This window comes from Paroedura picta, chromosome 5 (assembly GCF_049243985.1).
Source record: "Paroedura picta isolate Pp20150507F chromosome 5, Ppicta_v3.0, whole genome shotgun sequence".
NCBI lineage: Eukaryota > Metazoa > Chordata > Lepidosauria > Squamata > Gekkonidae > Paroedura > Paroedura picta.
In genome coordinates, this window is record NC_135373.1 from 108,537,830 (window position 1) to 108,552,265 (window position 14,436).

The window sequence follows — 14,436 nt, forward strand, 5'->3', positions numbered from 1 at the left end:
TTTAGTTAAAAAAAATAGGTTTTCCAGGGGGGTGGGGGGTGGTGGTGCTGGTGGGGCTCCAAGTTTCATTCCCTAATGTTTTTCCCCTGTTAAAATGTTTTTTAAAATAAAATGTTATTGCAAATTTTATAACAAGACTCCAGTGTGACTTCTTAAACTCGCACATATTTAACCCCACACCACACTCCTAAAACTCCTTGAACTAACACCCCTCCAACCTCCAACCCACACAGCAGTACCACAATATAGACAATCACTAGAGAGGCCGCTTTCGGCCTTGCAGATTCTACAGTAGGGTACACAGAGACAGAGTCAAAAATATAAACTTTATTCAACAAACAACAAAACACAGATAACATGAAATAGAAAAAGTGGGCAAAACTAGGAGGGGGAGTACTTGTCTGCTGGTTTTATTTTCCTCTTTCCGAGAATAGTCCTCCTTCGTGTTTGGGTGGAGGCATTCTGAGAGGGAGTCGGTGGGGTGGGTGCTGGAAGTGGTGGTGTTGGTGTGGGTGGTGGTGGGGGTGGTGGTGTGGGTGGTGGTGGGGGTGGTGGTGGGGGGGCGGGGGCGATTTGTGGAGGGTAGGCCCTTTCCATGACCACTACAGCCCTCTCCATGAGTCTCCTTATCAGTCGCACCTCCTCCACGCCTTCGCGTAGGATTTGGTTTGTCTCTCTAAGGACTGCCCTCAATTTTCTCCCCTCCTGGGCAATGAGTGTGAGCATGGCTTGGTCAGCGGCAGCGGCACGCCGTGACTCCTCATAGCAGTGCTCAAGGAGCCTCTCTCCCACGCTTGTCAAGACGGAGACGCGCCTCAGCCTGCCGCGTTCCCTCGTAAGCCTCTCCTCTGCTGGGAGCGCACCTCTAGGTGGTGGGCTGCCTGGAGCCAGGGGTGGTTCCTCCTCCTCATCTGAAAGAACCTCTGTTGGCAAAAAATGAGAAACAAAACTGTTAGTGACATCAATAAAGTCAAAACACACCATGGTGGACATGGTGTTCTTTTTTGTCCCCGTGTTTTCCTGCCAAGAATTTAAACAATCCCCGGCGAGCACATGGCTATTGTTTGTTTGCCCATGGTGTGCTTTTACTTTTGCCTACTTTCACAGCAGGACTCTCAACAATTAAAAGGGAGCACATGGTTAGTGCCTAGCGACATTGTCCTGCAGCTATGGCTCGAAAGGAACAGGTCATGCACGCTCACCATCTTGAATCTGTATCCGCCTGCGCCGTGCAGGAGGTCCAAGCAACCCAGGCTGTTCCTCCTCCTGTGTTCCGGGTATGAAATCTGCAAAAAAAGGAAAAAAAACAGATCTAGGACCAAAGGGTGGCAAAGCCAGCTTCAAAGGCTACACCAGCAACGCAGAGGGACTCTCTTCTTTCTCTTAGCAGTGCTGCTGCCCTGCACAAACAGAAAAGCACAAAGCAGTCAAAACAGCCCCCCCCCCTATTTTAACTAATACTTACCAATGTTAGTTGATGCCCCCGAATCACTATCCACGTCAGGTGCTGCTGGAGACTCGAGGGGCCCCGTCCCTGGCAACTGTGTCTCTGTGGACAAGAGCAGAAAATAGTGAAAAATGAGCAAGCATACACCATGAACCACAAAGCAAGCTCCCAAAGTAGTGAGCCAAAGTACTGCAGAAGGCCTATGGGCGAGGCATGCAGCAAATATTTTGGGGCTGTTGGTTAAACATGACCGTTTCAAATACTAACCACATCAAGCACTCCACAGCCAACCATCTTTTAAAATCTTTTAAAAATTAAAATTAAATTATAAAATTAAAACCGTTTCAAATAGTAAACACAGCAAGCACTCCACAGCCTACCATCTTTTAAAATCTTTTAAAAATTAAAATTAAATTATAAAATTAAAACCGTTTCAAATAGTAAACACAGCAAGCACTCCACAGCCTACCATCTTTTAAAATCTTTTAAAAATTAAAATTAAATTATAAAATTAAAACCGTTTCAAATAGTAAACACAGCAAGCACTCCACAGCCTACCATCTTATGCGTTGCAACGAACTGACGAGAAAACGATGGCCAAACGTCAGAACACACATTTGCTCAAAAGGAAATATAAAATAAAAATAAAATCACTTACCGGAGGCAAGGGGCGTTTGCTCAGGAGCCTCCTCTGGCTCCCCAGGAACGATGGCGATGAGGTCCAGCGTTACCGATTCCGCGGCTCGTTGCTGGACGGGGGGTGGAGGGCGAAAGCTGGACGAGGTGCCCTCGCCGGGATCCTCCTCAGCGGGTGGTTCCTCGACCGGGGCAGCCGGCTTCCGAACCACCTTAAGGCTCCGGCCGACGCGCTTCGGCCTGCCGGATCCTTCCCCGTCTCCGTACAGCTGGCGCTGCTCCTCGAAGTAGGGGCAGGTAACCTTCTCGTTGCCGGAACCCTTATTATGGTTCACGGCACGCATATACTCTGCCCTCATTGTCTTGGTCTTCGACCGGCATTCAAGGCCGGTCCTGTTGTGGCCCAGGGCGCGCATCTTAATGGCCACTTGTTCGAATACCTCCCTATTCCTGTGGGAGGACTGGAACGCGTCCTGGATTTTCTCCTCCGAGAAAATCCCGATCAGGTCCCTGATCTCCGCGTCCCTCCAAGTTGGGCCACGGCCGGTTGCAGGGACGGACGAGGCTTGAGAAGACGATTCCATGTTGCTTTCGCTGGTAGCTGAGCAAAATGGTGGTGGAAGGTGCAGGGTGCAACGGATCATATACCTTCCCGCACACAAAGACAAAGGGACTAGCCGGCTCCTGATTGGTAGAGGGCAGTAGGGGACACGCGCATTGGCCACATTAGGTCACATGTCACGTTCAAAACTCCTCGCGCGGGAACAGGATCTGCTCCTAATGGCCAGATTGGCGCCCTTGTTGTTTGACTTAACGCATGCGCTGATTCGTTTACACGAGAGAAGAGCAGTTTGAACATGCAGCGGGAGCCATTTTAGGAAAATGTCCGCCATTACACAAACGCATGCCGGTGTTCAACCGAGAGCAAGTGCGGCAGTACTCGGCAGTTCCCCAATAATATTCACCAGCCACAGCATAAATCAACCAAACATGACATGTTACTGGCGTACGTTCGTTGGCACGCTCAGAGGAATGTTTTTTAAAATGAACGGGGGACGGCGACTCCGCTTGCCGGAGGTATAGCTGCCAATGGAAGGGGTTGTCCGCACCCAAGCACAAGCACGCACCGGGAACCACACAAAGACCCACTACACATAAGCCGCCCCTCATGATATCACCACGAATCATGTCTATTGAACCCCTCTAAGCTAAGCAGGAGACTGCGAGCGGCGACCGTTCGTTGGCACGCTCAGAGGAAAATTTTTTAAAATGAACGGGGGACGGCAACTCCGCTTGCCGGAGGTCTAGCCGCCAATGGAAGGGGTTGTCCGCACCCAAGCACAAGCACGCACCGGGAACCACACAAAGACCCACTACACATAAGCCGCCCCTCATGATATCACCACGAATCATGTCTATTGAACCCCTCTAAGCTAAGCAGGAGACTGCGAGCGGCGAATGTTCGTTGGCACGCTCAGAGGAGAATTTTTTAAAATGCTCCCTGTACGTTGACTCCGCTAGGACTGGCCGATGGTAGACGGGGTTTTAAGCTTTGGCCAAATTTAGGGAACGTGACGGTGTGTGCCACTGTGCTTGTGAAAAACTCTTGTGGTGTCCGGGCAGAATTTCCTAAAGTGATCGTGCTTGAAAGCCAGTCGCTGTCCCGTTGCCTCGTAGATCCCCGCTCGCTCGGAGAAAAAAAAAATGGCGAACAGTTCGCCGGAAGTTTCGAGGACAGGCTCGGGAGGAGGGACTTTGAAGAACCCGCAACAATGGTAACGCACAGGTCTTTAGCGCTACTGTTGCAGATTGGTTGCAGGAGTGTATCGCTATCCGGAGGGTGAATCCAGTTTTCTGGATTCCCCTAAAAGCGCTACAACGAAGCGCTTTTGGCGGGTCGGTTTCAGGATTGTTGCAGATCGTTAACGACGTCGTGCGTTATGGCAAATTAGTAGCGTTTTCAATCAGCAACCATTGTGCTATTTTTAAGCCGTGGGAAATGCCCCTCAGTTTTGATACACGCAAACTGAAAACTGGATTTTAAATGAAGGCATTGGCTCATACTGAAGCTGAACGTGTATTTTTAAAAATGTTCTCTATCACCTTATTCATACAAAATGGTGACCATCCACTTGTTGTGCACATTTCCATTACACATAATTGGCATGTCCAAGTAAAACAGGGCTCTGAAGAGCAAGGCTCTTAGGAGCATTTGTATGTATTCACTCCCTACTTCCTGAAAGAACCAGAACTTCCAAGTGGTCTTATTATGCATGTTGTTATGCTTTGGAGGAGAGGGGTCTGGAGGTTTATGGCATTCTTGTAATATTTGCTTACTGCTTACAAATACAAGTACAGCGCAACTGGGATCCCTCTTTGAGGGTACAGATCCTGTACTCCCCAGAGAAGAAGAAGAAGAAGAAGAAGTTGGTTCTTATATGCCGCTTTTCCCTACCCGAAGGACGCTCAAAGCGGCTTACAGTCGCCTTCCCATTCCTTCCCTGTGAGGTGGGTGAGGCTGAGAGAGCCCTGATATCACTGCCCGGTCAGAACAGTTTTATCAGTGCTGTGGCGAGCCCAAGGTCACCCAGCTGGCTGCATGTGGGGGAGCAGGGAATCAAACCCAGCTTGCCAGATTAGAAGTCCACACTCCTAACCACTACACCAAAATGGGATCCCAAAATTTCAAGATACTTCCATTCACACCTGTCTGCTTACTATAGTCTCTATTCCAACGCAAACTGATCTTCCTTCACTGTCTGCATCCTCAGCTGAGGTCAGCTTCCCAAACATCAGGCTCCCCTTAGGCCAGACTCCCATTGATCAGACACCAAAGCAACAGCAACCGTTCAAACAATGATGAACTATCTAAAATAAATTCAGGTGGGCAGCCATGCTGGTCTGAAGCAGCAGAACAAAGTTTGAATCCTGCAACACCTTTAAAACCAATAAAGTTTCATTCAATGTGCAAGCTTTCATGTGCATGCAGGCTTCTTCAGATACAATGAAACAAGATTTCCTCGACCATAACATATAGGGAGGGGGAGGGGGAGGGGGGGTTAATTGCCAGAAAGGGCTAGTTGCATGCATAAGAAACTAGATTGCCAATCTCATCTATAATCACCCAGTCTTTCCAAGCAGTTACCCCACAAACACATCCCGGTATGTTATGGATGAGGATTTTTGGTTTCATTGAATCTGAAGACATGTGCATGCACACAAAAGCTTATATCTTTAATAAAACTTTGTTGGTCTTAAGGGTGTCACTGGACTCATTTAAAAGAAGAGACATTTCTGTGAATTCCCCCCCCCCAGATCCATTGATGCATCTGATTTGACTAGTAATTTCAAAAGAGCGCTTTTAAGGCTAACCATGTTATTCCAGCATCAGCTTTTTATGAGTCGGACTTCCCTTCTTCAGATGCATTTGAAATGGAAATTTTAGATGGAATTTTATAACCAAAATCACAAGCAGAAAGGTGAGTGAAGGAATCGTGGTAAAAGACACAAATTGTAAATTCTGTTGTAAATCATTCAAGTGTGAGTCTCTGTGGTTGTTATTCCACACTCTCATGGGGTTCCTTGATTTATAACCTGTCCTTACTAGTTAAGTAAGGACTTCCAACTCCCTTCCCCTCTTGTGATCAGTATCCCTAGGCTGACATCGCCTGGACCACGAAGAGTGGACAGACTGGAACAGCAAAGTTGAGGCTCCACGGGAAAGAATATGGTATTGTTTGTTAGCACCATTGATGGTTTATTGAGTTATAATTAATGTACTGGGGGTTTTAATGGCTTTTTATATTTTTATCGTAAAATGCCTCAAGCCGGCCTGGCTGAGAGGGGCATTCTAGAAATTAGATTATTAAATACATCAATTTATCTCCTACTATTTATCTCTTCCTCAGCATCTCCAATCATAGAATCATAGAATCATAGAGTTGGAAGGGGCCATACAGGCCATCTAGTCCAACCCCCAGCTCAACTCAGGATCAGCCCAAAGCATCCTAAAGAAGTGGTCCCCAACCCGCGGGCCGCGGCCAGGTGCCGGGCCGCGAAGGCCTTGGTGCCGGGCCGTGGCTCCTTCTTCCCTCCCCCCCAAGCGAGAAGCCCGCCAGGCCACGAGCAAATCGGCCACCAAAGCGGCCAATTAACTCGCGGCCCGGCAAGGTTCTTGTTTCGGGAGGGGAGGGAAGAGAAGCTTGCCGAGCCGCAAGCTAATCGGCCACTTTAGCGGCCGATTTGCTGGCGGCCCGGAGGAGCCGGGAGGGGGAGCCGCGGCCGCCGGCATGGCAGCGGCGCAAACGCGCGTGCGCGGACTGCTGCGCATGCACGTTTGTGCCCCTGCTGGGCGCAAACATGAGTGCGCGGCAGTCCGTGCACGCGCGTTTGTGCTGGGGCTGCCGCGTGTGCGCGGGGCCCCGGGCCGCCCTCTCCCCCCACTCCGGAGTGGCGGTCCGCAGTGGGTGAAAGCTTGTATGAAAGTGCGTATCCAACCTTTGCTTGAAGACTTCCAGTGAGGGGGAGCCCAACCACCTCCTTAGGCAGCCTATTCAGGTAGTATGTGATGTGGATGACCTCTGCCCAAGACCCTGAAGAGCTGCTACCTGTTTCAGGGGTGGTCAAACTGCGGCCCTCCAGATGTTCATGGACTACAATTCCCATGAGCCCCCGCCAGCAAATGCTGGCACGGGCTCCTGGGAATTGTAGTCCATGGACATCTGGAGAGCCGCAGTTTGACTACCCCTGGAGTGGATGATACTGATCACTCAGGACCATTAGTTGGATTCACTTTTAGGCAGTTTCATGTGTCCATCTGTATCTACAGAGACTTAGTGTGGAAAATCTACTTCTAGTTCAGCCCGGTAACATTACACGCCATGAAAATCCAAGCCTGCGTACATAAAATTCCATTAGCTGGTGTTGACATATGTTAAGAAATACACTCTTATGGTTACTCTCAGCCAGGGACGAACTCACAGTTCCATTCTAAGCAGAGTCACACCCCTCTAAAACAACTGAAGTCGATATGCTTTGAAAGGTATGACTCTATTTAGGATTGTACAGCCAGACATGTACAAACTGGTGGAGAAGTTCTTTGAATGAAATTCTTGGGCTGCAGGAGCCAACCCGGTACCAAGACTGTGGTCTGTGAGTCACATTTTACCTTTGCAAATGTTCCTGTCAAATCACAATGGGGTGTTTATAAGTGCTGCTGCTGTCAGGTGGGAGGGTTCAATTTTAACCAGGTTAGTAGAAGCTGTCATGTTGGGGTTGATGTCTTGGGATGATTAATGCTGCCACATCCTACAGAGATGTCCTCCCCACAGAGTTCATTACAGTGACCTCAGTTATGCCACCAAGACAACATGAGAATCACATCTCATCCTACGATAGGCTGCCCCCAGCAGAGGGATTCCTCCAGCCTGTCGTCCTCTGATTTCTCCTTACAAGACACTGGTGGCCTTTTCAGGTCAGTTCAAGCTGAGCAACCATCAACTTGGCTTTCTGTAATGGCTATCAGTGGCTACCAGCCCTGGTGACTGAAGAGGGTCAAGCTACAACAAATAAAATAATGCATTAAATATTTATTATATAGTGTGCACATATGTGAAATTAAAAAGGTTAAGTGTCTGAATATCAGACGGCACAAATTACAAGCATTCCTAGTGGATGAGTGTGTCTCTTGAACCACATGAGTGTGTCTCTTGAACCACATGGCCTCTATTATTATTATTATTATTATTATTATTATTATTATTATTATTATTATTATTATTATTATTATTATTATATTTATTCCCCGCCACTCCCTTGCGCCTCGTGGTGGGTTCTACAGGCTTCCTCAGTGGTCAAAAATACATTAAATATACAGAACACACATTCAGGGAGTATTATATCTTTTTCACAACCCAGTGTTCTCTCCTATATATTAGGCAAAGATTTTTTATATATACAACAGAAGAAGAAGAGTTGATTTTATACCCTGCTTTTCACTACCTGAAGGAGTCTCCTAACTCTTCCCACAACAAACATCGTATGAGGTAGGTGGGGCTAAGAGAGCTCTGAGAGAACTGCTCTATGAGAACAGCTCTAACAGGACTGTGACTAGCCTAAGGTCACCTAGCTGGCTGCAGGTTGAGGAGTAGGGAATCAAGCTTGGTTCTCCAGAATAGAGGCTGCCGCTCTTAACCATACCAAGCTAGCTCTCAGGCTACTCCTCCTCATGATGCCTGTAGTCACACAAGCATCTTCAATCTGGAATTGAATTTCCAATAGCTGTGGATGTGTGTAATATCAACCAGTAGATAGAGTTGAGTAAACCTCTGAACTCCAGTGCCAGGGGACAACATCTATGCTTTGTGGACCAGTTCTGACTATGCCTTCAATGTATTTCTAATAAAGAAACTTTATTTCAAAGAGTTTGCTTATATAGAACCAAAGTGTCTCACAGTTAGTCAGAACTCCCTTGGAGTGCTACGTGCATACTCAACATGTAGGCGGAGGAAAAGTCTTCAGAAACCTGAATGGCAGAGGCCGCTATGGAGTGAGAGATGGCTGTCTCCACTAAGGAACCCGAGTAGGGCAAGAAGAAGAGAAAGGAGAAACACACTGTGCCACGGTTATCAGAGACGGTGAAGGTAGTGGGCACGCCATCCTGGTGTGGCTCAAGGACATCCCAGTACATGATGGAGTGTTGAGAAACCTGACCTGGTATAACGAGGACCCCAATCTCTCTGGTCATCTGCAGGAGCAAGGAGCTGCCCAGATGTGGAGACAATGGTTGGTTGCATCATGCGCAGGCTGCAAGAGAAACTGGATGGTGGCCCAGACCTTCTTGCTGTGATGTGTACAGGAAAAGGCAAGAAGCTGAGAGGAGCCGGTCAGCATTCCCTGATCGAACTGGGTAAAGAACTCCCCAAGGAATGGGACAAGGAGTCCTCATCAGACTCAGAATTGGAGTCTTCAGACTCTGACACTTTAAACTCAGGAAAGGGGGCTGGAAAAATGGCAACAGGAGTGGGCCTGTCCACACCACTGGCAGACATGCCAGGATCAAGCCAAGGAACAAGAGCAGTGGATGGCAGGCCCATGCCATCAGGATTGAGGTGGGATGCCCCCCCAGAAGCCCCCATTTGCCTTTTTAGCCACTGAGTCACACTGCTGACTCATGTTCAATGTATGGTCTACTAAGACTCCTAGATCCTTTTCGCACATGCAACTGCCAAGACCCCCCTTCAAGGATCGCTGCCTTTCCATGGCAAGGGGGCTTGCATTGCTCAGTGAAGCTATGAGCTATGCCATGCAGGTCCACCCAAGACGGACAGATCATAGCAGAGAGCTCTGACAAAAGGTGATCCACTGGAGAAGGAAATGACAAACCACTCCAGTATCTTTGACATGAAAACTCTATGGACAGTTCCAAAAGGCAAAACGATATGACGCCGGAAGATGAGCCCCTCAGGTTGGAAGGTGTCCAATATGCTACTGGGGATGAGCAGACGGCTAGTACGAGTAGCGCCAGAATGAATGAAGCGACTGGGCCAAAGCCAAAAGGACGCTCAGTTGTGGAGGTAACTGGAGGTGAAAAGACAGTCCGATGCTGTAAAGATTTTTATTCCATAGGAACCTGGAACGTCAGATCCATGAATCAAGGCAAGCTGGACGTGGTCAAACAAGAGATGACAAGACTGAACATCGACATTTTAGGAATCAGTGAACTAAAATGGACAGGAACGGGTGAATTTAATTCAGATGACCATCAGGTATACTACTGTGGACAAGAATCTCGCAGAAGAAATGGAGTAGCCTTCATAATCAATAAGAGAGTAGGAAAAGCAGTCTTGGGATACAATCCCCAAAACGACAGGATGATCTCAGTTTGAATCCAAGGCAAACCATTCAACATCACAGTAATCCAGGTCTATGCACCAACCACTGCTGCTGAGGAGCATGAAGTTGATCAGTTCTATGAAGCCCTACAACACCTTCTAGAAGCAAAAAATGATGTGCTTATCATCATGGGGGATTGGAATGCTAAAGTAGGAAGCTAAAAGATAACCAGGATAACAGGCAAGTTTGGCCTTGGAGTACAAAATGAAGCAGGGCACAGGCTGGTAGAATTTTGTCAAGAGAATACAATGGTCATAGCAAACACTCTTTTCCAACAACCCAACAGACAACTCTACACATGGACATCACCAGACAGTCAACACAGAAATCAGATTGAATATGTGCTCTGCAGCCAAAGATGGAGAAGTTCTATACAGTCAGTAAAAACAAGACCAGGAGCTGATTGTGGTTCAGATCATCAAGTTCTTGTTGCAAAATTTAGGCTTAAATTGAAGAAAGTAGGGAAAAGCACTAGGCCACTCAGGTATGAACTAAATCATATCCCCGGCAACAAAACTAGAATTGGCCAAGAAATGGAAAACGTAAGAACTACCCTCGACAGAAGACTGGGTGAATAAACTAGCTGATCTTACCAAGATAGCCAAACTGACACTAAGAGGCCTTTCAAGAATAATGGGGCCCTTACCTGAACTATTTACAAAAGGGATTAAAAATGGGGAACCAAGTGTATCAAATGAAGAGTATAGCTCTCCTTTTCTGTATTAACAATGTAGATTGCATGTATCTCACTGTTTTCAACTCTGGAAAATAAAATAAAAACTTTCTATAAAAAAAATAAAATAAATCATATCCCCAACAAATATACAGTAGAGGTGACAAATAGATTTAAGGAATTAGATCTGATAGACAGAGTGCCTGAAGAACTATGGACGGAGGTTCACAACATTATACAAGAGGTAGCAACTAAAAGCATCCCAAAGAAAAAGAAATGCAAGAAATCAAAATGGCTGTCTGAGGAAGCTTTACAAATAGCTAAGGAGAGAAGGGAAGTGAAAGGCAAGGGAGAAAGAGAAAGATATACCCAATTGAATGCAGAATTCCAGAGAAAAATTTGAAGAGATAAGAATGCCTTCTTAAATGAACAGTGCAAACAAATAGAAGAAAACAATAGAATGGGGAGGACCAGAGATCTTTTCAAGAAAATTGGAGATATCAAGAGAATGTTTCATGCAAAGATGGGTATGATATGGGACCAAAATGGTAGGGACCCCACAGAAGCAGAAGAGATTTTTAAAAGGTGGCAAAATTATACAGAGGAACTATACAAGAGCGAGTGTAACATCCCTGATAACCATGATGGGATAGTTACTGACATGGAGCCAGACATCCTGGAATGTGAAGTCAAATGGGCCTTAGGAAGTCTGAGCAACAATAAAGCTAGTGATGGTGACAGCATTCCAGTTGAATTATTCAAAATCTTAAAAGACGATGCAGTAAAAGTGCTACACTCAATATGCCAGCAAATTTGGAAAACTCAACAATGGCCACAGGATTGGAAAAGGTCAGTTTACATTGCAATCCCAAAGAAGGGCAATGCCAAATAATGTTCAAACTACCGCACTATTGCACACATTTCTCATGCTAGCAAAGTTATGCTCAAAATTTTACAAGCTAGGCTCCAGCAATATGTGGACCGAGAACTTCCAGAAGTACAGGCAGGATTTTGAAGAGGCAGAGGAACTAGAGATCAAATTGCCAACATACGCTGGATCATGGAGAAAGCTAGGGAGTTCCAGAAGAACATCTACTTCTGCTTCATTGACTATGCTAAAGCCTTTGATTGTGTGGAGCACAACAAATTGTGGCAAGTTCTTAAAGAGATGGGAATACCAGAGCATCTTATTTGTCTCTTGAGAAATGTATATGCAGGTCAAGAAGCAACAGTGAGAACTGACTGGTTCAAAATTGAGAAAGGAGTTCGGCAAGGCTGTATACTGTCGCCTTGCCTATTTAACTTGTATGCAGAGCACATCATGAGAAATGCGGGATTAGAGGAGTCACAAATTGGGATCAAGATTGCAGGGAGAAATATCAACAACCTCAAATATGCAGATGATACCACTCTAATGGCAGAAAGCGAAGAGGAACTAAAGAGCCTGTTGATGCGAGTGAAGGAGGAGAGTGCAAAAGTTGGCTTGAAACTCAACATCAAGCAAACAAAGATCATGGCATCCGGCCCTCTCAATTCCTGGCAAATAGATGGGGAAGAAATGGAGATAGTGACAGATTTTATTTTCCTGGGCTCCATGATCACTGCAGATGGGGACTGCAGCAAAGAAATTAAAAGACACTTGCTCGTGTGGAGGAAAGCTATGGCAAATCTAGACAGCATCCTAAAAAGCAGAGACATCACCCTGCCAACAAAAGTGCGTTTAGTCAAGGCTATGGTCTTCCCAGTTGCAATGTATGGCTGTGAAAGGTGGACCATAAGGAAGGCCGAGCGTCAAAGAATTGAGGCTTTTGAACTCTGGTGCTGGAGAAGACTCTTGCGAGTCCCTTGGACTGCAAGGCGAACAAACCAGTCAGTCCTAGAGGAGATCAGCCCTGACTGCTTATTAGAAGGCCAGATCCTGAAGATGAAACTCAAATACTTTGCCCACCTCATGAGAAGGAAGGACTCCCTGGAGAAGAGCCTATTGCTGGGAGCGATCGAGGGCAAAAGAAGAAGGGGACGACAGAGAATGAGGTGGCTGGATGGAGTCACTGAAGCAGTAGGCGCAAACTTAAATGGACTCCGGGGAATGGTAGAGGACAGGAAGGCCTGGAGGATCATTATCTATGGGGTCGCGATGGGTCGGACACGACTTCGCGCCTAACAACGACTGCCAAGACAAGTCTCCCCCATCTTTTATTGGTGTATTTGGTTTTTCCTACCTAAATGCAGAACTTTACATTTGTCCCTATTGAACTTCATTTTATTCAGTTGAGCCCACTTTAATTATTTCTTGACATTTCTAACCCTCTCCGTTTGACCAATCTTGCATACCATGCTCCAGTTTCATGATGTTTCCTGATTGCATCAGAGCATCATAGAAAGTGTACATTGGCCTTGCCTTGTTATTTTGATTAAATATGAAATCATTAAAATAATCTATCAGTCTCTCTCTATATTATGATACAATATACTTGCTCCTTGCAATATCTGCCTTTCTGTAGTAAAACTCATTGCTTTTATGGGCTGTCCTAATGAAGGTTATGAGCCTCTTGTGGCGCAGAGTGGTAAGGCAGCCGTCTGAAAGCTCTGCCCATGAGGCTGGGAGTTCGATCCCAGCCGTCGGCTCAAGGTTGACTCAGCCTTCCATCCTTCCAAGGTCGGTGAAATGAGTACCCAGCTTGCTGGGGGGTAAACGGTAATGACTGGGGAAGGCACTGGCAAACCACCCCGTATTGAGTCTGCCATGAAAACGCTGGAGGGCGTCACCCCAAGGGTCAGACATGACTCGGTGCTTGCACAGGGGATACCTTTACCTTTACCTTTAATGAAGCTTATTTTCTAAGGCCTCTACACCTATGGCCTTGGCAATTCCGGCCCCAGTACCTATCCCACCCAAGATTGATTCAGTGAGAGATCATGGGTGCCTTGTTTTTATCCAAGACTCAAGGATAGGTGCGGCCCACCTATTACATTGTGATTCTATTCTAGATACATTATATGCAGTAATGTTGATGCTAACATGATAAATACACCTTTGAGAGTCCTCCATATCAATAGTAGATGGGTGTGCTTCGCGTACCTGATATGCTCTAATGAATGAAATCAATATAAAAGAAACAATAATGATAATGAGATATCTTGCCCCTTGCAACCTACCAATTTGGGGATTATTACTCTGGCCAACTTTGCCTGTGGTGCTTGGGAGCCACCTCTTCTGGAACATGAATGGTTGCTCACACAAAGAGATGGTGGTCACATTTTCTTCACTATAAGCTGGCCAGCAATACATCCAGAAGAGGATCCACAGCATTATTCCCCACCACTGCATTTTTCCTGGATCATATAGGCAAAAGGAGAGGAGTGACCATTTTCAGCCCCAGCACACTGAAGGCAACAAACAACTGGTAGAAGGGGAATCCCTGTGCAAGCACTGGGTCATGTCTGACCCTTGGGGTGACGCCCTCTAGCGTTTTCATGGCAGAGTCAATACGGGGTGGTTTGCCAGTGCCTTCCCCAGTCATTACCGCTTACCCCCCCAGCAAGCTGGGTACTCGTTTTACCAACCTCGGAAGGATGGAAGGCTGAGTCAACCTTGAGCCGGCTGCTGGGATTGAACTCCCAGCCTCATGGGCAGAGCTTTCAGACTGCATGTCTGCTGCCTTACCACTCTGCGCCACAAGAGGATCATAGAAGGGGAATAGCATCACAAAAATATCTAATACTCATATGGTGCCAAGGAAAATGTAAGATGTTTTCTGGGATGTTTCAGTTCTGCGATTCTACA

General features: G+C 46.6%; 1 protein-coding gene across 1 annotated transcript; it reads right to left on the minus strand.

Moving 5' to 3' along the window:
- Nucleotides 1–312: 312 nt before the first annotated feature.
- LOC143838474 (uncharacterized) lies at nucleotides 313–4,166 on the minus strand. Its single transcript, XM_077339811.1, has 4 exons — nucleotides 2,106–4,166; nucleotides 1,466–1,549; nucleotides 1,203–1,286; nucleotides 313–923 (listed from the first exon to the last, which is right to left on the minus strand). Exons 1-4 carry the CDS (start codon nucleotides 2,725–2,727, stop codon nucleotides 382–384), a joined length of 1,332 nt encoding a protein of 443 aa, XP_077195926.1. The 5' UTR covers nucleotides 2,728–4,166; the 3' UTR covers nucleotides 313–381.
- Between the last annotated feature and the right edge of the window lie 10,270 nt (nucleotides 4,167–14,436).

Bases quoted from the DNA above. Each gene is read 5' to 3' on its own strand.
- LOC143838474 (XM_077339811.1), bottom strand. From the start codon at position 2,727: ATGATCCGTTGCACCCTGCACCTTCCACCACCATTTTGCTCAGCTACC. The intron at 1,287-1,465 runs GTAAGTATTAGT...CTTTTTTTGCAG, and splicing joins GGGGGCATCAACTAACATTG to ATTTCATACCCGGAACACAG. The intron at 924-1,202 runs GTGAGCGTGCAT...TTTTGCCAACAG, and splicing joins GCGGATACAGATTCAAGATG to AGGTTCTTTCAGATGAGGAG.